At 42.9% G+C, this 23,148-nt stretch overlaps 1 protein-coding gene across 1 annotated transcript; it reads left to right on the top strand.

The window, feature by feature from the left end:
- The first annotated feature begins 50 nt into the window (after positions 1-50).
- On the top strand, positions 51-22,999 carry LOC125692469 (mitochondria localized glutamic acid rich protein). The gene is made up of 7 exons (XM_048942981.1): positions 51-233; positions 1,185-1,288; positions 2,332-2,428; positions 6,920-7,135; positions 18,715-18,891; positions 19,528-19,576; positions 20,884-22,999. Exons 1-6 carry the CDS (start codon positions 149-151, stop codon positions 19,572-19,574), a joined length of 726 nt encoding a protein of 241 aa, XP_048798938.1. The 5' UTR covers positions 51-148; the 3' UTR covers positions 19,575-19,576; positions 20,884-22,999.
- The last annotated feature ends 149 nt before the right edge of the window (positions 23,000-23,148 follow it).

Raw genomic sequence — 23,148 nt, 5'->3', positions numbered from 1 at the left:
TCCGGGCTCGCCCAGGTGCGGCGGCACGCGGCCGGGGCGGGGCTGAGGGGAGTCCCGCCCTCGGTGCGGCAGAGGCGGGCCGATCGCAGCCCGTTGCGGTGGCCGTTGCGGTGCCCGCTGCAGCGCCCGCAGCCCCGCTCTCGCCGCCATGTACCTGTGCAGGGCCGCCTCGCAGGCGCTGGCCGCTCGTCTGAGCCGGGCGCCCTCGTCCGCCGGCCGCCTCGCGCAGCGCGGTACGTGCCGGGTGCGGGGAGGGGGCGGCGGGGGACGCGCGAAGGTCGCGGGCGGCGGGCCGGTAGCGGGGCTGCGGGAGGCGGGTGCCTTGCGGAACGGCGGTCCCGCCGTCGGGAAGGGATGCCGCGGCCGCACCGCCGGCCCGTGCCGAGGTAAGCGCTGCAGCCCCGGTAGCGGGGCGGACTCGGCCCCGCGAGGCGGGTGATACCGGGCGCAGTCCAGCGCGTGACGGCAGGCACTGGGCTAGTGTCTCTCGCGACGCTCGTTTTAATGAGCAGCGCTATGTGGTGAGACGTGCGTCGTAGCGGATGGGGTCGCGAAACGCAGCCGGGTGCCCGCGCGGCACGTGGCAGGTGTGAGTCCTCCTTATAGCCGTATAGGGGAACCCCAAGGCCGTAGCGAGCATCGCAGCACGGTCGTAGTGGGCGGAAAGAAATGGCTTGCGCTGTCATCGCCGTGCTGTGTGTGCTCCGATGGCGTTGTGTAACCCTGCTCTGCTCACGTCTCGGCCAGCATCTGAAGGTCAGCTGGGAACATAACGCTGCGAGTTAAAAGCAAAAGGCTTCATCCTAGAGTTCTCTGCTGCTGAACCGAAAGGAATTTGATACCTCTGCTGCTTGTGAGTGCAGCAAGAATGACTAAAGGCAGGTCGATCCTTTTACTTTCCTTAAGCAGGACACGTTTGTATGACTGCACCCAGTCAGTGGAAGCTGCCAGGCATCAATCGTTCTCAGCAAATCGTAGGCTCACTGAGAGGTTGCAGATGTGCTCCTCATTCAGTTAAGCAGCGCTCCCTGTTCTACTTCATTGTCCTACAAGCCCTATCTCCCAGTTTTGCTATAGGTTTTTCAACCATCTCTTCCCATAATAAAGTTCAGGCTCCGTAGTTCTATTTTATGATCGTATAATAGCATCAATTTCACATCACTGTAAGGAACATTTCTTTGTAGCACCTCTTCGCCAGATGTCATCTGGGAGCGTTCCTGGCTCTTCTGGAGAGAACATGATTTACTATCTCATCACTGGGGTTGCTGCATTCGGTGCTTTGTTCTACGTAAGTAGGGGGGCTGTCTGTGCTTTCGGAGCTGACGTAGATCAAAGTGTGTTCAGGGTTTTAAAAACATGGTCAAAAAATAAGATCTGTTAATTGAATGTGAATGTTGTGGCATGTAATTAAATACAGTTGCATGGGAAAATCAGTTTAAGATAACTAATGAAACGTTGCATATTTCTTGCTTATTTCATTGTTGTTTTGATGTGTGTAACTATTGAGATTCTCAGGGGAAGATTTGAAGTTATGTGAAATGGATTCCTCCGAAGATGGAATAAGGCATCTGTCTCTAACACCTTGCCTCTTCTTGCCAACTGCAAACGTTAAGAGCATTGTGCAGTGGGCAGGACGGATGTGAAGGAAGCTGTTTGAAGCTGGGAGGGGAAGATTAGGAACCGGCTTAATTGGGGCACAAAAGAAGATAAGAATATTAATTACTTAGAAAAAGCATGCCTGAGCTTTGTAAGCACCAAGTGCTTTCAAGCTTTTCCAGCAGTCTTTCACCAGCCTTTCTCTAAGTTTATCAGACTGTGCTGCAGGTCCCTAAGGCCTTTATTTCATAGCTCCCTTCCCTCTCTGAGAATTGAGATCCTGACTAGCACATCCCCTAAAGGCACAAGTTTTTCTCTTCCCCAAACATAGCATGGTGAGTGGCATGTGCTTGTCCACAATACCATTGCTCTTGTGTTACTGCCTGGCTGAAAGAATTACAAATCCCCTTGCTGCCAGCTTTTTGATTAGTAGTTTTTTTAATAAAAATAGAAACCTGAGCATAATTGCCTTTTGAAATATTCTGTTCAATCTCTGCAGCACTATATTTTCTTCCTAATTCCCATATGTTTCATTAACGTGTCAGTGGAGAAAAATGGACTTTTAGATATGTTAATATTGCTTGCGATCATTTGATATGCCTTTTACGATGAGCAGTTGCACTTGTTTGAAGCCCTTTCCTCTCCCATTTATTTTGTTTGGTAACCTTTGTTAGCTATGTATTATCTCATGTGTATTTATGAGTTAGATACGTATTTAGATATGCTGTTTTTCAGACCTACAGAGTAGTCGGTTCGTCCCGTAGCAAGTACATTGAACATGTGAATATTCTCCACGAGAGAGGGCAGAAACACAAAGCTGACTCTTACAAGGGTAAGTGGAGCTCCTCTCTCTTGTTCTCTGGTTATGCGAGGATCCAGAGCAGATTTCTGGTTTATCTAATCAGGCCTTCACCATCCGAGTCCTTGTCTGCTTCCTGTGACTTGGAGCAAAGACTGTCCTGCTCCAATGTTGGAGATGGGCTTCATGTTTAGGCAGCAATCCTGTGACCAAGCTGCGGTATCTTTGGATGAAAGGAGTTAATGTGTGAACCACTACTTCTATCTTGGGTATTTTCATTTGATATACTGAAATCTTAATGAACTTTGACTGAATGCTGTCAAAATCAGATCTTTTGCGGTAGGGCTGGGAAGAGATGACAGCTCTTTCTCAGTCAACAGGTTGTTTCCAGGCCACGTGTGTCAGGAAACACCGTGGAAATGTTGAGTTAGGAACAAAAGCAACCAAATAAATAGATGAAGGTAGTAAATGGAACCCATTTCTTGTCCCACTGCTTGGATTGAATCCTTTTTATTTTAGGTCTAAATGAAAAGCAGACAGCACCTCAGTGTATGTAAATCCTTACATAGTCCTTCATGCTTAAATAATTAGACCAAGTTAGTTCAGATGCTTGTAATGGAATGTTGTCTCTGTCCACATCAATTAGTGTTACAGCACAGTTAATCTGAAAGATGGAACTTGACAAGCGTGGCCTTGCTATCAAAAGCAATTATAAAAATGGCGTGTAAAGGACCTCGTCGTGATTATTGATTTGCCACTTTGAAAAAAACCAAACCTCCTAAAAACAATAAGCACAACTTTCCAAAACGTGAAGCCATGGCTCTGGAAGCTGTCACTTATTTTTTTTCAGAGGCTGGCATCTGGAGAACTGATTTAATATATTTGCATGCTCAGAAAGAATAGGTCGGAGTAGGAGTTGAAATTTCTTTTCCAGAACAAAATCATCCTTGAAATTGTCTGCCTCTAGAATGATTTATTTTAAATTTCTCGAAGTTCCACAACGTGCTCTTTATTTTATAAACTTCAGAACTTCAGATTTTAAGATTTAAAATGGCAAAGTGCTTTAATTTATTTTAAGCTGCTGGGAATGATGCAGATCTTGAACTTGTAGTCAGCAGAAATGTTGGTTACAATTTTAGTGCACTTCCTTCTCGTCCCCAAAGCAGAAAATTAGGCTGGGACCCAAGTACATTTTTTTCTCCCAGTGACCTTGCCTTCTGCTGTTCAGGGATGAAACCAGAGTTAGGCCACTGCAACCAGAAGAACATAGTAGCATCAATTACACTTCCCAGGCCACTCAAAATGTCAGCACATTCCCTCTCCTCTCTTAGGGTTCTGTTTGCAAGGTACTGAGCTTTAACCCTAGTTTACCAAAACGTTGTGCAGGATACCAGCACAATCAGTGATACTGCAAGCCCCTGGAAGGCTATAGCTGTGCGGCTTGAGACCGTGATAAGACTATTCAGTGCTCTGTAACTTAACTGCCGCTTCGGGCACTCTCCAGACACCCCATGATCTGATACATTTTGTTGTTCAGTTATTTACCTAAATTCATGGCAGATGATTGCTATGAATAATGAGAGGCAGGAAGAGGTCTAAAACTCTACTGGGCCATCCGGTGAAGACCTCTGACGCTTGTTTTCTCTGTTAATTTGGGTATTTAGACTCCTGACTAGATGCTCAAGCCCAAGTTTTTAATTGGACTCGTGACTAATTCCAATTCACAATACGAAACCACTGTTGAATCAGCTCTTTTTTCAAACCCTTCTTCGTTCCTAACTGTATCCTCCCCAAAGAGGTTTCTATGCTTACTATTCCAATGGAATCCTCTCTGTGCCTTCTCAAAAGATTCTTCCCCCCCCTTTCTCCTGTGCCCTGTGTGGTCATATTTCAGTGTGTATCTTGTCATGGCGTGTTGCCCCAGTGTTGCTTTTCCCAACACTTCCACTGCAGCTTCTTTCTCCCTGTTTTCTTTAGATTCACTTAGTTCCTTACACTGTTTCACAGCAAGCATTGCTGGTTAAGAACTATGCTCTCAAAGTCATTCAGTATCATTTAGGATCGTTTAAGTTCAAGCTTAAGTTATGCTGTAAAACTGTTGGTAGCAGTGTGAAATGGAGGAGAGTAAAGCAGCATGCCAATCAGCACGCTGTGCCGTGTTTGCACCCTGTTATGTAGTAAGAGAAGAACGTTGTGCTGGAAGAACTTAGAACCAGGGCGCAGCTGATCAGAGGGTGTCTCTCCTGATCCAAACGACTTTGGTGGCTCTTCATTCTGAGGAAAGTTCTCTCCTCGTGCCCCAAACCAAACTGTCTGTTACTAAGACCTTGAGGTAGCAAACAGTGTCGACAAAGTGAATGAAACAATCAAACGTCGTTGTAGGCTTTTCGCTTAATGGTATTTTATTTAATTATTATGTGACATAAATGACATAATAAAAAAACAGCAAATATTCTGCAGCTCTTTTGATCTCAAAGCTACTCTGACATAAGGAGGGATTTTAAAATGCCTCTGGCAGAAGCTGAACGTGAAGTAAAAGTAGGACATTTTGAATGTGATTCACGATTTGAACTGTGAAATGATGCTTGCCTTGTGGAACATTCTACTTGCTTATTTAGCAAATAGTGAGTTTTGTCTTCCATTCGCATGTGTCTCCTTTAACTTACTCTGTATTTCCTACTTTTTCAGCAATGATTTTTCTTTTTAACTTAATGCAAGCTGATTCAATCTGTCTAATCTCTACTCTGCTTTTACACTTTCCAGACTAAAATACAAGGGAAATCTCTTTCCAAACCTGAGGAAGTTAAACACCAGGGACAGTCCTTCACCATTGCGTACCTTGCAGCCTACCCTGGGATGACTTTATGCCTTCTATTGTAAAACTCCATCCTTGTGAGACTCTAAAAGAAATACCTATGTTTGCAAGGCCAAACCATATTGAGCTCCTATTAATCTGCTTTGCAGAAGGCAGTGCTGAGATCGAGAAGCTGGCTGTTCTGAATGAATGCACCCTATATTTGACTGTCCAATAAATTGTACTGAATGCTGAGCTTGGCTGTTAGTCTGTTCTTTGTGTAATCGATGTAGGTTTTCTGAACTATAGCATTCTCTTAAAGGGACATGGTCAGGTTGTGCAGTACCGAGCTTTGATTTTGCCTAACGATGAGTAGGCTTGTGTTAAAACCTGAATGCAAAAGGGTTGTGTTTGTGTTGGCGTAAGAAAATCAAGAAATAAAATTGATTGGTTCAATTTATGATCAAATACTCTTCAAATATTCAGAAAAAATCTGACTATGTCTCTTCAAGTCCTTCTCTTTTTTTTTCTCACTTAGTTCATGCTGTATTGCAAACTTTATTTCCAGTTCTGTTTTGTCACCTGGTGAATTGGGTCTGGTAGTAAACTTGCAATGGACACTTGCTCTATAACTTTGTTGATCTTAGTGCATACTTGCATGGTGTTTGTGTACTTTCACTGCTTTGTGCTGTTAGTTTGTGATGACCTGTCTCAGCTGAGTTGTAAATTCACATGCTTGGGAAGAATTGGGTTTTTCATTTCTACAGGGTGTGACCCACAGCAGTAAGGCAGTTCTTTGAGACAGCTGGGACTTCATAAAATGAAAATGAGTCATAGCTGGTCATGTCAGTGTTGGGCACTGTCTGACTAACATGCTCAAGTTATTTTCTTATTTATATACCTAATTTCAGCAGGAATCCCTTGTTTCTCTCTGTCCCACGGATCTTTTCCTTCTTACTTGAGTGCTACGGCTTTTGCAGTCCAAAGCCTGGTCACAGCACAATCAGTGTAGCTTTAAAGGATGCAGGATGAACAGCGATAGCAGAATATCTCTGGTGGCACAGAGACAAGAGATGCCACAAAACCCATCTGAAAGCTAATTTTGAGTTGGGCTCTGAACTGTTGTGGATACTGCCAGCCAAGGTTGCCACCTTGAAAATAGCCCTCCCCAAACAGAAGCCGTGCCTCGAATTGCAGTGCTTCTAACGTGTCAGCCCTACTGATAACACAATATGGAAGAGCTTGTAAGTATGCTACCGAGGGGCTTATATGTGGTGTGTAATGACACTACTGGGTGCAAACTGGGCAAGAATTCACCTCCCTGCAAAGTCAGAGTGCATTGTCACTGACCCTTTTGATAGAATGGCATTGGAGCAACACTTGGTACCATCTGCTTCCTCTCACTTTTTTATTTTCATCCTTCCCTGCGTCTCCACCTTTTGCACTCAGTTGTTTAAAGCCACACTGTGTGATAATATACTCAAGCAGCTGTGACACTTGGTAGTTAAGAATATGGTTTCTTTATCTTGTAAACATCTTTTATGGTGTCACACTTGGATGATAGGGGAGATTAAGTTCTGATATAATGACTTGCTCTGTAAATTCCGGTCCCGAATGTTAGTTAGCTTCCCATTTTAAAAATTGAAAGTGACGGTAAAGTATTCTGTGAATTTGTATTGCATGCATGCACTTTACACTTTCTTTATTTGTATTAAATAAACCTTTAAAAGGTGGTGAAGAGGAGACAGCTGAAGTCACTGGAGTGGACGTGGCCACAGAAGAAGCCGATGCAACAACTGCTGCTGGACCTGCAGCACAGGAGGAGACTTCTGGGGTTACCCCAGAAACTGGAGGAGAGAGTGACTTGCCGGCTGCAGACACATCCACTGCTGTGGAGGGAGCACAGCAGGAAGCTGCTGCTAATTCAGAAGCTCCTGCAGTGCAAGGTTAATCTATGAATGTGGTTTTTGTGCGTGTGTGTTCAGTTTTGAAACTCTGCTTCTTAGGACACTACAAAGAACAAACACCAGCATCCCTACTGGAGGTTGTCCTGTAGTGAAAACTAATTCAGGTGTTACCTTGGCATATCATGAGCATAAGAAAGTGATCACAGCTTTCAAGAAGGCAACGTTAAGGGGTAAGCGTGTAATACAATTGATTAAACCATTATTCCTGTGATCAGATTCCTGAGGTTTCCTAAAGCTTTTCCTAAGATGTTCACATTGAAGCACGTAGTTCTTCTGACAGTGAACTTCAACAGAATTAGGTAATAACCCACATATTGTTATGACATACCAGATGAAAAGTTTCAAAATGCGTAAAACATCACATTAGAACTAAAAACAATTTAGCTGGAGGCTACGTATCTGGTACTCTTAACTCTGTTCAGAATACTTGATTTGTCAGTCCTTTTTAATTTTAGAATAATAAAGAAGCGACCGTGTCTGTAAGTTGCATCAAATGCAGAATTTTAATTTAACTCAATTTTTAAATTTTGTTATGCAATCAAACTTATTTACTGCTAACCTGTAAGTGTAGAGCAATAACTTTTCCCTCTTGATTGGTTCGATTAAAGTTGAATGGGGCACATCTAAAGCAATTGGAATTATTCGATAGGTAGGAAAGCAGCAAACATTGCCATTTGGTATCTGCAGTTCTTTAAAAGCAAACGAAAAAGAAACTGTTGGCAAGTCTGTGATGAAAGAGAAAAATCACTGTAATCACTGCTTTGGAAAGGAAAACTTGATTGGGGCTTTAGTAAGTGGGAATGGAATACCAGTGACAGTTTTCAGTTTGATTGAACATGGAACTTTTACTGGATGTTCTTGTTGGACTTGTTTTGGGAAAATAAGCATGCATCTTCTTGGAAGGAAAGATTCAAAATGCAAGGCAAACTGAAGTTAAAAGGATTTCAGCTGCGAGTGTGTGTGGGGTTACTGCAATACCTTGAAAGGTATTGTGTGATTCCAGAAATATTTTTGCCTTTTTCCTTGGTGGCTCCCTTGAGGATTCATCTTAGTTGCCTCTTCGACAAACAAACTTGGGATATAGTGCAGCTTTTCATATTGTTGACTGCAATGAAAACTTTGGATATGAATTGGATTTTAATTCTTGTGTGAGTAGTTCCTGTGCGAGTCTGCAAAGCCATCTACTAAAAGGACAGATTTTAAAATAATGCTCGGTCCAGCCTGTAGGTATATTTGCTGTGACTATTACTGTTTACATAAAATGTTTATGAGGTAGTGGTTAAATTACTCGCAGCTTAGAAAAACCAATCAAGTTATTTCTATGGAAAGTTTGGACAAATTAATTTAGGAAGGAAACATTCTGGTGTACCTTAAAGTTAATGAATCAAAGCTGCTGAGAGAGATGCTATAAGATGGTCTTTGTCTGCGTTGCCCTACAAAGCAATTGCAAATTTTCACTCTTAATGAGTGGGCACTCACTTGTACCCAGAAGTGCTGGGTGTTCCTTTCACAGTGCTGATCATGAGATAGTTACTGACTGCTGGGGAGGGTGGGATTTCTGTATGGTAAATATTCCTATCGTTCTCTTGAATACAAAGCGGCAAGGGCTCTAGACTCTTGCCTCAGGAACATTGTGGGTAAGTTGAATGTGAGTATTTAAAGCGAGGCAGGGTAACTCTGTAGTTAGTTACTGTTTTTGTAAAAGCAAACCGGTGTGGTGTAACCATTAGTTACTGCTGGGGCCGAGCAGATGTGTTATTCAGCAATTATGATTTCCTTCATCTGTTTTCTCTGGCAACACAGTGGAAGCCCAATGCTAGAATGGTGCTTCTGTTGAAAAGGCTTTTATAAGGGATTCTGAGGGCTGTATCCTCTGTCCAGTCTCACTGAAGCGATGATTCTTTGCCGAGTGGCAAAGCTGGCAGAAATGAACATGTGGGACATAAAATTGTAGAGATTGGTGTCAGACTGTTGCTTCAGCCATCTTCCTTCCAGCTTCTATTGGGAGTGTTTCATGTTGAGAAGAACCTGTCACATCTTGCAGCGGCTGTGCTTCACCTCAGTGATCAGCAGCATCTGAAGTAAGGGAGCGTCTGATCCCTGTGGTGTTTCCAGGATGTTAGAACTAGGTTTGGAGAACAGGTCTGTTGTGCCACTGGTCACTAATGAAGGCTGTAGTGATTAACTGTGCCTAAGCTACGAGTGAAGGTTCATGTGAGGTTCCTCCACTAGGACTAAGTTGAGCCGTGACCGCTGTGTAACCTGAGTCCCATGGTGGGAGGCTGCCAAGGCAGCTGTGGCCCTGTCAGTGTGTCACCTTGGTGCTCCTCTGCAAGCCCAGTCCAGGCCTAGCCTGCCAAGAAACCACGCTTCTGATCAGTTGATGCCTCAGGCCCTGACCTTGTGAAGGTTTTAACAAACACTGTGGGGTCTGAACACAAAAGTTTGAACCACTATCACCAGTATCCCTTTCCTAAAAGCTGGCTCCAATTGACATTGTTAAATACAAGAAGAGAGTATTTTGATTCAGAAGTTCTCTGGACGTGTACCACTTTGTTCAGAGTGCTTACCTGTGTCTTTAAAAAGAGTTGGTTTATTTAGAGATAACAATTATTTTGGAAATACTTTTTGGTTCTGCATTTGACCACATTGATCCTTTTCTCAAATGAGAGAAGAGGCATCTGTACTTTTACTGAAGCAGAGAAGTGTTTTCTCTCAGAACTGACAGGCAAAATGCAGGCTTGCTCTGAAGAGTGCTCATTTAAATCGTTTTGATTAGTTTTGTTGATAGGGTGATACTGCTTCTGCAGATGAAGGTGCATATTCATTTCCATTAAACCATCTGCTTTTTTACATGCAATTGTTTCCTTTAAGATAAGGCTTCTTTGGAAGCATCTTCGGAAATGTAAGTTGTTCAACCGATGGGCAATCATCTCAATGGTCCAGCAAGCAAGTAAAATGAATGTGTGAGCTCCTGTGGATGCTCAAAAATGAGCAAAACCTTGGATGTGGGCACTTAGGGTAATTTCAGATTTAGAAATTTACATTCCATTGCTGGTATCTGGAACTTGGGGAAACACTGTTGCAAAAACAAAACAAAACAAAAAAACCCACAACCAAGCAAACAAAAAACCCCAAGTATTGTGCTGTGTTACACTCTTCCTAAGATTTTAGATTCCTCTAAGTTCTGTTTCTACTTTCTTTATTACTCCCTTGGTTGCTGTCTGATGCTGGTAAATTTCATGCTGTTTTCCTTTTAATGTGCACTCTATAATGGTAAGTTAAGATCAGTTATTTCTCCAGTGTAACAAATGCTATGAAATGCACAGATTGGCAAGAGACTGTTAGGATTAGGCACTGCTGTTGCATTAGTAATTGTTTTAGGTTGTTGGATTGCTGCTAAAAACTCTTTTTCAACTCAGATACAGACGTTTAAAGTTTTGACATTACCAGCTGGAATAGTGTATGGGAACTATTGAATCATGGCCTGAACCTCTGATTGAGGCAAGCAATGAGTCAGCTGTGGGAGCACAGCTTAAGGCAATTGACCTGTGTGATTGGAAGGGGTGGAGCCTGGCTGCACCTCTCCTAGACCCCATTTGAGGGCTGGCTGCTGCTGAGGAAGGATCTCTGTCTCGATATCCCTACTCTTGCAGTCTTTTTTGGTAAGCCCAGGATGTGGGTAACCTTTCAGTTCATTTTTGATTATCGTCTAACACGATTATCTTTTCAGCCTAACTTCTCTGTATGCTTATTGATTATATCTCTGTGTACTTGTTGCTTATACAGATAGTAAAACCAATTAGTCCACAGCCATGATTCGTAGATATCTGTAATGTAAGTTCTTATTAATGTTGTGGGTATTGAAGGGTGAGGTCTCTTTTCCACTTATCATTTCAAACACTGTTCTCCCATGGCTGGATTTAGGAGTGGTGCAACTATGTTTGAGGAGGATTAGCATGTGAATGTGCCAGTGTTTTCCATGCTAAGCTTTGAATGACACTATAATGCCAGTTGTCTGCAACCTAGAGAAACAAATATAGGCTGTGCGGGGCAGGAGTCATAGCTTTCTGGACAGAACTTTTGCTGACCCCATCACACGGTGATGCCAAGCAGAAAAAACACTTGACATGGTCAGTGTACTTCCAGGTGTATTATTCTGGTAAATTACCAAAGTCAGAGCATGTACCCAGCTGCCTTCTGATCTGTGCTGTGGCACCGTCACTATTTGGAAGTTGGCTGAAATGTCCTCAGAGTAGTCTGTGATTGCTCGGACTTACTTGGAGGCTTTTAAAATGGCAGTGCTCTGTACAACAAATGCGTTCTTCTGGTCTTTTGTGTGACACGTAGGAAGAAGAAAAACTGCTCAACCCGCAGATCCTGGTGACCTTAAGTGGTGCTAGAATGCAGCGTGGATAGGGTTGGACAGGATTAACAGCTGTACCACAATTGCAGCTGTACGTTTGGAGTTGGTGCTGTTCTCCCTGCTGCCCTCATCCTTGCAGCTCCCCAGAGGCCTTTCATAAAGACAAGTTTATTGCCTTAAGTGGGCCTCTAGATGTAGAATGGTGTAACAGCAGACAAACAGATTAAGGGAAAATCTTCACTTAATCTGACTAAATTTAAGCTGAATTATGAAGTATAATAAAGATTTTCTGTCTTGAGTATCCTCTTAGAATATTTTAACTTTACATTGGTTATGGTAGATGTGGCTAAATGTATTAGGCTTTAGAAAACTGAATTATGTGAGTGTGATCCTATGAGGGCAGTGTTCATAGCGGTGGAAATACCGTTGGCTGTTCCTGCTTCGTATTTATCCGTTTTTTTATCTGTCCCTTGGGCTGCCATGTTTATCTGCTGTCCTTCAGATTGCTATGTGTTGCCCACTGTTCTCTTATCTTCTGTTTTTCCTCCATGTAACTGAGCTCATGGATGACTTGTTATAGCGGAAAGAACAGGAAGATCTCTGTAGTGTTGGAAGAATGGGAGCAATATCATCTGGAGTGAGATCACACAGCATTTGTGAAACAATTAGGGGACCAGGCCCAGCCAGCGTGGGTTCGCAAAAGGCAGATCCTGCTTGACCAACCGGATGTTATTCTATTATCAAGTGATCTGCCTGTTGGATGAAGGAGAGGCTGTTGATGTAGTCTACCTAGACTTCAGCAAAGCCTTTGACGTGGTCACCTACTGTATTCTCCTGCAGAAGCTGGCAGCCCGTGGCATGGACAGGTATGCTCTGGTGAGTAAAGAACGGGCTGGATGGCCAGGCCCGGAGAGTGGTGGTGAAAGGAGTCATATCCAGCTGATGACTGGCTGCAAGTGGTGTTCCTCAGGGGTCGGTACTGGGCCCAGTGCTGTTCAGTATCTTTATTGATGACGTGGGGGAGGGCATTGAGAGCACCCTCGCTATGTGTGCAGATGACACCAAGCTGGGAGGAGCTGTTGATGTGCTTTGGGGTAGGAAGGCCCTGCAGAGCAATCTAGGCAGGCTGGATTGCTTGACTGAGACCGGTAGGATGAGCTTCAACACGACCAAGTGCCAGGTCCTGCACTCTGGCCACAACAACCCAGGCAATGCTTCAGGCTTGGGGCAGAGTGGCTGGAAGCCTGTGTGGAAGAAACGAGCCTGGGGGTGTTGTTGGGCACCTGGCTGAACGTGAGCCAACGGTGTGCCCAGGTGGCCAAGGAGCCAATGGCAGCCTGGTTTGCATCAGAGATCGTGGTGCCAGCAGGAGCTGGGAGGCGACTGCGCCCTTGTGCTCAGCGCTGGTGATGCCACACGTGGAGTACTGTGTTCAGGTTTGGGCTCCTCAGCAAGAGGAAGACGCCGAGGCCCTGGAACGTGCCTTGAGAAGGGCAGCGAACTGGTGAGGGTGTGCAGCACAAGCTTTAAAGGGAATGGCTGAGGGAGCTGGGATCGTTGGGTCTGGGGAAGAGGAGGCTCAGGGGAGACCTTAGAGCTCTCTGCAACTGCCTGAAAGGAGGCTGTGGCAGGTGGGGGTCAGCCACTTGTCTTGTGGAAGTAGTGATAAGACCGGAGGGAACGGCCTCAAGCTGTGCCAGAGGAGATTGGGGTTGGATGTTAGGGAAGTTTTTTTCTCTTGCAGAGTGATGGGGTGCTGGAACAGGCTGCCCAGGGAGCTGTTGGAGTCACTGAGCTGGGAGGTGTTCAAGAGACTTTGAGATGCCGTTCTGAGGGACAGGGATTAGTGGGGAAATACTGGTGGTAGGGTTAGGATGGATTAGATAAGCTTGTCTTTTCCAAACTTAGAGATTCTGCAATTCTATGAATATTTAGGTAATAATTCTACAAAAGCTGTGAGTACGTAAAGGCATCAGCTGGTAAACGCAGAGACTGTTCAGTTAAGATCACCTTTACTGAAAAGAGGATTTTACAGCATGCACGGGGTGGATATTGCAGTAAAAAATAAAAATACAGCATGCAGAGGAATACTCATAGTATCCTCCTTTACAGAAAAAGCCGCAAGCAATTCCTTTCTGTCTACTTGTGGTGACAATGCAAACCAGTGCAGGAATTTTCATACTGATTTTTGGGCAGTCTTTCTCATCGTGGAGTGAAACAACTTTTCTCCAAACCAGCAATGTTGCTACTCTAGAAACTGTCTTAAGTGAATAGGTGTACAGATTTAAGGGAGCCAGGCACTCCCCACCTTCTCAGCTCTGTTTTTCAACTTCTCACAAATACTTTCTTGATCTATTTTAAAATGTGGCAGGTTTTGCCTTTAAGCAAGTTCTACTCCGCTGCCAGTTTTAATAGCTTTTTGAACTGTCAGCAGGGAATTTTTTGCTCTGTGTGCCCCTGTGTTTCAGGGACATCCCAGAGACCCACAGTAGAGCTCACAGAGATTTTCACTGTATGTTGTGTAAACATAAGCATCATATTTTGGTGTGAGTTGTTCTCTTACAAACAAAACAAAGAGGAAACATGTTCATCTGTCAATAGAATACTGCTTGGCTTTTTCTCCTTTGGAATAACTGTGTGTCTCTGGATATGTCATAGGTAACTTTAATTCTGAAAGCTTTTTTGGTTCTTTGGTTTGAGCGCGTTCTGTGGCTCCAGGCAGATTCCATTTGTGTTATGCTGGCTATCGGGTATTATTTTAGCTTTGTAAAGCCAAATTCTTCTGCAGATAACATTTGCAGAAGTAATTGAACATGACTTGCTGTGTGAAAGATAGCAGTCTCCTCATGACTGTTGGGGGGGGAGGGGGGAGATGTGTGTGGAAAAAATAGGGCTGTGAGTGAGATGGTTCAGAAAAAGTGCGTTTTTAATATAGTAAGCATGTAATGAGTAACATAATAAGCAGTGTAATGATACCTACTGGCTATTTTTATTGGTAATCTATAAATTGGTGTTGTTAGACTGCTTAAAAATAATCACAAGTGGTCAACAGCAAAGCACTGGGAACAAGGAGAGCACTGCTGCTGTGCTGAGTTAAGTGGCCAAAGGTGGGGGAAGTTTCGCTGTGAGAGTGAAGTTCTGAATTCCCAGCTTGCCCTCCACCCCCAGCTGTGTTGTTTGTGCTTCTAAACGTGGACTTTTCCCTCTTCCCATGCAGCGCTGCGTGAGTCGATTTTCTCAATCTGCCTTTACTTGAAAGGGTGTCTTGCTTTCACAATGTGGAATGTTTCATCTGCGTGAGGAGTCATTTCTGTACATAAATATTTCATTTGTTTCTTTTCTTAGTGATTGTTAACTAGCTGCTACTGTAATGGAAGTTTGAAGACCTAACCCTCACATTAACGTGTTTAACAGTGCAGACATGACTCTAGATGAGTGCCAAAGGTGAAGAAGTTAACTTCTTTTTTTCTTCTCTTTGATCTCAATGTGGTGGGCTGTCTTTCTCATTTTTTTTTCCTCAGGAATAATGGTCAGTGAAACCTCACATATGAAATAATAAGTACATATCTGACCTTTCTTAGCTCAGTTTGTTAGCGTTCGTGCATAATGTGAAATAGAACTTGGAAAATCCGCTTTACGAACAATGAACTCTAAAATCTGACAGTAGCTCTCATGCAGAAGGGCTCTCAGAAATGTTATCTTCTATAAAACTTCTTATGAGAGCCAAGTTCTTAACAGACTTCACATCCACTGCCATCAGTGTCTGCTCAAATTGTTCTTTAGCTCCCTTTCTCTTGCCTGCTTCAGGATCCCCCTACAGCAGCATCTTGTTTTCCAGGTGGCGGGACATGGCTGCCAGTGGAAGTAGGTTCAACTTCAGAAGAGAACTGTGAGTCCCAGACAAAAGTCCAGACTGATTCCCTTCTGAGAAGTCCCTCAGGGAAGTTTAAAGCTTGTTTAGAAAGCTTCAAAGCTTTGGGGGAAGATGTTATGAAAGTAGTAGGATCTGAATTCTGAAAATCTACCCGTATGTTGTTGCTATTGGCTACAGAAGGTCAACACGTGTGATTTGAAATTGCTTTTTTAAATTATTATCTGCACCAAACATCAGTCAGTCATACGGGCATGCAAGTCCCTGCTTATCATGTTTATCTGTTCTGCTGGGAGAATGCTGAGCTTGCTAACATTAAGACCAGTCAATTGAAAATCATAGAGAATGCAGAAACGCAATGCATTTGGAATGCTTTCTGTTCTGTTGCGAACACGCAGAGAAGTCCTGCCTCCTCAATGCTGGAACTTCTTTAATTTGTAGGACTAAAAACTGTGTTCTTAGAGACTGTAGGAATGGTAACTTTGTACTAAAGGAAGATTTTTTTCACTGAAATGGTAGGGATACAATTCTCTGCAAATGGTACTTCTGGGTGGAACTGGATATTGGACACGACCAACTGGAGCTTCCTAATGCTGCTGCTTTGTTTAAAAACAAAACAAAAGCTTAATTTCCTTTTGTCTGAAAAGTCAATTTCCTTCTCCATACTCGCTCAATTCAAAACAGGTGGGTTTCCAGAGCAAAAGCAGTTTGGCATTGTTTAATATGTGTATATTGCGCAGTTGGTTCTTGCCCAATCTTGTTTCTACAGGCATAGTTTGGAAGGGCATATTTCTTCTCTAAATAGTGACATGTGGTTCAGGATGAATCATTTGAGATAGATTGGAACACTCCAAATGTGTTTTTTAAAAGATGCTGAGGAACTGCAGTAATGTTGTATAGTAGCTGTGATCAGGCAGCTGGGCATTCAGTGCAACAAATGCTACCAACAGTACTTAACTACCGTGTGCCTTCACTGCAGAGAGGCAATGAACAATGCACGTTATTTTCAAAGCGCTTAGAAAATGTACAAAAGCTGATGTAAGTAGAGAAAATGGGTCCCAGTCATTGCTGTGCAAATGCGTCAGGATTTCAGGCTTTCAATCTGATCAGTCTTCAGGGAGCAACGCCATCAGTAAAGATGTTACAACATCTCTGGAGCTCTATTTTGAAACATAAAGAAGCTTAAATTTTGTAGAACTGTAGAACTAACGGAAGTGAGAAGTGATTTCATGAAGCTAAATCAATATGCAGGGAAACAAAAAGGAGAAATACCAGAGCTTGGCGCTTTGTGCTACTAGTTGATCAATAAAAGAGGCAGGTATGGTGATCTGTTGTTATATTTAATGTTCTTCACAGATGTGATACTGGAAGAGAGGGTAACTTGAGATAGTTCTCAGGTAATCATTAACCTGGAGTTGCCCTGGGATCACTGGGATTCCCTAGAGCAGAGAGAAATGTGTTTACGTGGTGAGTGGAACGCAGCATTTGTTCCAAGATGGAGCCTCTTGCAGAGCAAGGAATAGACTTGTTTTGGTATATTGTGTTCATGTTCGAGACAGCTTTCATGTTGAAGGACTGGTACAACACTGTGTTCATCGTGATGCCATCTTTGGGAGATGTGTTGGCAATGCAAATACAGGGAAAGAACACCGAACTTCTCTGCAAGCTGTTCAGTTTGAAACTGAACAACCAAACACAACCCAAGATCCTCCCCGATCTGTATGCCCTACTGCACCTTGGACTATGGAGCACACGTGACACTATGCCAGGGAACAGAATGGTAATGTAACAGATGACCACATAGAGTGGCTGATTGCATTTCCACCTAAATTCTAATTGTAGCAATATAGGGAAGCTAATATCTTGCAAGTGTTAAATAGTTTTCTATATCTATACTGATATAGAATCGTTTGTGTTGGTAGGGATCCTTAAATGTCATCCAGACCAACTCCCTTACAATGAACAGAGATGCCTACAGCTACATCAGGTTGCTCAGAGACCTGTCCAGCCTTAGCTTGAATGTCTCCAGAAATGGGTCTTCCACCACCTCTCTGGGCAACCTGTTCCAGTGCTTTACTAAACTCCATATACTTATATAATTTATTTTTTTTTAAGATAAGCTTTTATGAGGTTGATGTGAGGCACCTTCTAGTTGCATGTATGTCAAGAAATCTGCACTGGTAGCAACAATTACAAAATGAGCAGGACTTATTTTCATAGTGCTCAAAACACCAAACGACTTTTAGTAGCCAGTCACAATTGCAATAGGGCAATAGGCAGTGCTTAAATGATCTTCCTGGGCCAGCCCAAATCTTTGCTGAGGATAATGTGTGAAGCAGTGGGTAGTGACTGTACTAACCTGCCACGGCTGATATGGCTGTGGGCATGCATATTCTGTATATGAGCTGTTTCCAGCCTTTTCCTCTTGAGAAGAGCACTTGTGGTACGGCACCGGAAAGGTCCCTCCAACAGAATTCTGTTGGTGTGCACTCAAAGGGTAAGTGTGAGTGCTGCTCCACTTACTGAAGAATCAAAGTACAAAGTAGAGTGTTCTGAAGTGGCCAGGGACAATTACTCATATGTACAGACAAACATTTTCAAAACTGCAGTGCCTAGGTTAGGATATGATAGGAGATATTTTACTGGAGTAAAATATGGAATATAAATAGTGGATGATGTTTGATCTTCCTGCAGAGTGTTGACACGTATAGAGGTACTAATGAGTAGACATAGTATGGACTTGGCTACACAAATATATTGCCTTATCCTTAAGGAGAACTGAAAAATGGCTAGTTGGCAATCATGCTATGCTGGAATTGCAGCCTGACCCTCCAGCCTGAAGTTAGGATGCTTTTTTTACATTAAGTCTCCTAATTGCATCTTTGCAAGGATGCACGGAGTATGAGTGTTACGTAAGATGCTGTTGATCAAATGAGGATTATTGTTACAGAATCTTAACCATCGGTATTTTGCTTGTCGTTAACAGTTAGGGAGAAACCAGAAAATAAAAGCTGTAACTGAAAGAGAACACACAGCTTAGAACCTTTTTTCTAAATATGTGGAAATAGCACACGTTTATATCTTTCTGCCTCGGGCTAGGAAGAGTCAGATACCTGTTGTGACATTTTATGGAGTTCCGCTTGCAAAAACGTATTTGCATAGCAAAATGTAATCATCTTGTATACCCTGTTGCCTTCAATTACTTCCAACACACCTGGTAGGCGGGCACTTTGAGTTTTGTGAATCTGATTGCTTTCCCTCTCTTGTGCTGGTGAATGGAGGGGGAAGACAAGACAATTATCTGTCTAATTTGATTCATAGAAACTGTGAGTGAAGTCTTGGATGTTGCAGCTTCTTCTGCCCATGAGGAAGACTTGGACAGTGTCGAGGAAGGATTAGCCTCAGCAGCTCAAGAGATGTCTGACACTACCACGAGGAACCAGGATGCTGATGCTGAGGAGTCGGGGAGAGCTTCAGAAGGTGCTGGAGTGCAGCTGGGTCTGAAACCTTTTATCTCTAAAATCACTAATGGCTGTTTGCACTGAGCTGGCTGAAGTGACGCCTTGTGTTGTTAGTGGTGACGTAGGGGGAGCAGAAAATGTCATTTTGGAACTGTTTGCTGTGCATTAGAAATGGATGCAAGTTGGGTGCTGGTGGCATTTGAGCTCAGTGCCTGGCTAAGTGGCTGGGATTGAAGTTCCCTTCTGCTACATGGGACGCAATATGCTTTTTTATAAAGTGTCTGACTTGATTTGAAAGGCAGCATCTTCTTAAGTTACACCACTGTGAAGAAAGACATAGAATGCACTATGTGCAAACCTTACAGTGTTTCGGTGCAGCTATTAAGGATTGCTCTTCAGTTTGAATGGTAGAATAGCATGCAAAGAAAAATGTGTGTTAAGATCTTCACAGCAGAGATTTTCAAAGCAGTATTGAGGTTTGGCCCCAAAACTCTATTACGGCTAGATGTATTAAGTTTTAAGGAGAAGGTGTCTGCATGCCCAGTGTGACTTAGGAAATCATATCCCCTTAGTCCAAAGGATTCTTGTTGTTCATAACTGAGTAAGTTATTTCCTTTGTTTCTGCGTGTATAGTATTTGGTGTTTCTCATTGGTGTTTTGTGTCCACTTTCAGTTTCTGAGGAGGAGAAGGCACCTGGAGAAGTCGCTAAGGAACCTTAAAGGTACACAGCACAATTGCAGCAGGAGGTTTCCTGCAATCCCCCTTGATGTCTTTGCCTGGTAGTGGCAATTGCAGCATGTGGAGAGTCTGCATGTGCACTCTGATGGTGGATTTGTATTTCCACACACTACAATGGCCCAGAAAAAAAAAACAAACAAGGAAAAAAGAGGAAGAAAGTAGCACTTCTTATTGTTTAAGAATCATTGTTAGCATCTTCTAGATGCCTAGGGAGCAAAGCTTTCTCAATTCTCAATCTGGGTATTTGTTTAAGGAATGCTTAAGTATCATCAATTGTGTTTATTACTTCATGGAGAAGAAGTATTTTGTCCATATTTTCTTATTCCATGTGACTCTTTTTTTCAAAATTTACAGTAAGATGCTAATAGAACCCCAAGGGGAAAAAAAAAGCTTGGCTAGAATATGAACAAGAAGCTTGGTAGAAAATATATTAGTAGAAGCAAAAGAAAGCTAAGCAAATAAAGCTCCCAGGTCGGGAACTCTGCAAATTGTTTTTATTCTGAGTTAGCAATTAATACACTGGTTATCAGAGCACCAGTACAAGAGGAGAAGGAAACAGAGGAAAGAAGGTGTTACTTTTCATTGTGTCCTCAAAAAGCTCGTTGTCTACAAATCCTGAGGACACAAACGATGCAGTAGAGAGAAAGTTATAGTGTTAGGAAGTGTTTATTTTATCCTTTTCTTTTTCTCCACCTGTCAACATCCTGCTGCCCTAAAAATTGCACCACTGTTATACTAGCTGACATTTTAAAAAATACTACTTATTCAGTGAAGGGGCAGTAATGGAGGAAATTATCACATGAAGCCTGGAATTGATTCTGAGAGTTTGTCTGAGTAAGAATATGCTGTTGTTGCCCTTTATTTTGAGGGTATGGAGCAGTTCTGTGTGTGTGGGTCTCGGCACCAAACTGGCATTGCCATGGAATTACATTGGTGGTCTCAGCAGACGTAATTGCTTGACTTCATGCTTAAAGTTAAGCAAGTAACTATTTGTAGGTGTAAGGAGTAGTGAATGTGCCCAGCGTGCAGGGAAATAAGTTACACCTGAGTTGCAGGGCTGAAGTCAAGGGATTCATTGAATCATGCTTTGGTGGGGGTAGCTGAGCAAGTTCTTACAAGCCATCTGGTGAGTAGGATTTACGCAGCAGTAGCGTTTACGTGCTGTAGCTCACGTAACCTGCAGTCAGAAATACAGTGTACTTTGTATGTTTGCAAAGAAACAGACGTGATGAACAAAGTCTGTTGCTGAACTTGCATCTAAAATGCATTCTTTTTTTTTTTTTCTCCCAGTGAGCTGCACTGACGCCTTTGAAAAGTTTACCAGAAAAGTCTGTGGCAATCGACCAGCTGATTCCTGTGAGAAACCTCAGGCTCTTCCTTGGAGACATAGAACAAGCTGTGCAGTTTGTCTCACCACAAGTTACATGTTAGGACCAGTGTTCATTGCTGCAACAGACAACCTAATACGACTTAAGTTAGTTAGACAGGCGCTGCTGTCATTAACAACTCTGCTTTAGAAAGTAGCACCCAGCACCAAGTGCCAGAGCGCCACCCAGCATGCAATAGATAGATGTGCTAAATGAAGCAGTAGGCTTCACCGTATCCCTGCCAGGTGAGCTTGTTCTAGTTCCTGGTTGTCCAGGTGTCTACTTTCATTTCTTACTTGAGGTCCAAACTGCGGTGCTTCATTGTGCCGCCATCACATTCCGCTCCAAAATGGAAGTTCAAAGTTCTAAGGAAGTTAAAACCTTATGCGAATTACCTGTTTGCAGTTGTAACCATTGGACATTTGGCTGTACTAAACATCTGGTTTTCCTCCTGGGTAAGCAGTTTACATGCTATGCTTCCTCGCACCATAGAAGCCCAGAGTAAACATTTTTATAGCTCTTGCTCTGAGAACAAGAACTGTGTGCATGTAGTAGCAATAAGTACTGTATTGCAGCTTGACAGAAACAATGAGCATCAAAAGAAAGCTGGTTGAGGTTGTTTTTATTGCTCAGAGTGGTGGCTCATACTTGGGGGTGCTGAGCCCTATTCCTACCAAACTTCGTTCGGTTTGTTATAATCTTTGTGTTGTTCTGCCTTAGCAGTAAGTGGCATTAAAAAAAACCGACAAAACAGTGTTGAGAGAAGACTCTTGGACAAATGAGCAGAAATTTAGGCTGTTCTGAAGCTCCTCTCAGAGCTGGCGTGTGACTTGCAAAATCCCCATAGGTGGTATGGCGCAGGTATTCAAACAGATGAGGATCTTTAGGGTCTAATGAGGAACAGAATAGCTATGGAAAATCACAACAAGCAGTTTGTGTCACAGTACTTTCCCTCTGAGAGGGGCATGTTGCAAGTGGGACCAAATATGAAAAAGAGCAGGGAAAAGTATCTACAAGACCCTTTACAAGCCAATAGCCTTCTTTCCCCCTTCCCCCCGTTTCTTGGCTTGTCATTGTTGTCTTAATACTGAAAATATCTCTAATAATCAGTTTGCATGCTGATACTGTCCTAACCCTGTTCTGCTATTTGCAGGCACACAGTTGTATATCTACTAAAAAGTGTTTATGGAGATCCTCATCAGCTAGAAAGTGTTGCAGCCATCACAGCATAATAATAATTCCAAATGAAGCCTAAATAAGATATAGTGTACACAATTTATATAGTAACTCTGAACCAAAAGGTCTGACTGCTTTCTCTGCAAGCAGAAATTTGAAGAGATGCTGGAAGGGTAATTACAGTGTTATTCCTACCCATTGTGTAGAGAAAGTCATGCTCTTTCCTTTATTTATAGTAAATAATTAGTGTCTCAACACAAATATGGCCTAATGCCCCTGCACTTGTTTGTAAATACCTAGAATAATGCTGAAGCAAAATCAGGCTCCTGAGCACCACAAAGTTCTCCTACTTACAGGGTAAAGCCTCTGTGTTTAAACTGTTTTTACAGACAGAGCTACTGCAATAAAAGTCTAAGGTTGATATTTGTTGGTTGTCAGTCTGTAGTTATCTGGTAGATTAAACATTCTATGATAGATAGATGTGTGCTCTTACTAATACTATTTCAAATTTAGCTATTTACAATAATAATTCCCAGTGGAATAAAGCTCTAATTTCTACACCTGGCCGTAGGGTTTCTGACACTGTAGGACTTGCTGACTGCTTCTTAACCTCTGGAGTTCTTCAGGTATGTGGCGAACAAACCACAAGGGCTATGTATTAGCACAGGGTAACTGATGCATGAAGAACATATGGGGTGCATCTCAAAGCCTATCATCTCCCAGTTTCCAAAAAAATGTAGTCGTTTCAGGATAAGCCATATATATGTATATATGTATACATATATATATATGCTTCGTGTCAGAGATCCTCTATACACTGCTTCTGAAGGAAACTAGAAATGCATCATCAGCTTCAGCTGTGATCACAGTGCAGTGTGGCTTGCTTCAAACTCACCCTGCATTAACAGCAGATGTCGTCCTGTAGTAGGAAGATGGCAAGACTAAATGAGATGGGGAGAAAGGCTGTGCTTGACAATGTACTTGAAATCGCAGGGTAAAAGTTGAGAGTCTT

Source organism: Lagopus muta, chromosome 4 (assembly GCF_023343835.1).
Source record: "Lagopus muta isolate bLagMut1 chromosome 4, bLagMut1 primary, whole genome shotgun sequence".
NCBI classification, from domain to species: Eukaryota; Metazoa; Chordata; class Aves; order Galliformes; family Phasianidae; genus Lagopus; species Lagopus muta.
The sequence above is the reverse complement of the archived record's forward strand: the minus strand, read 5'-3'. Positions and strand labels throughout refer to the sequence as shown.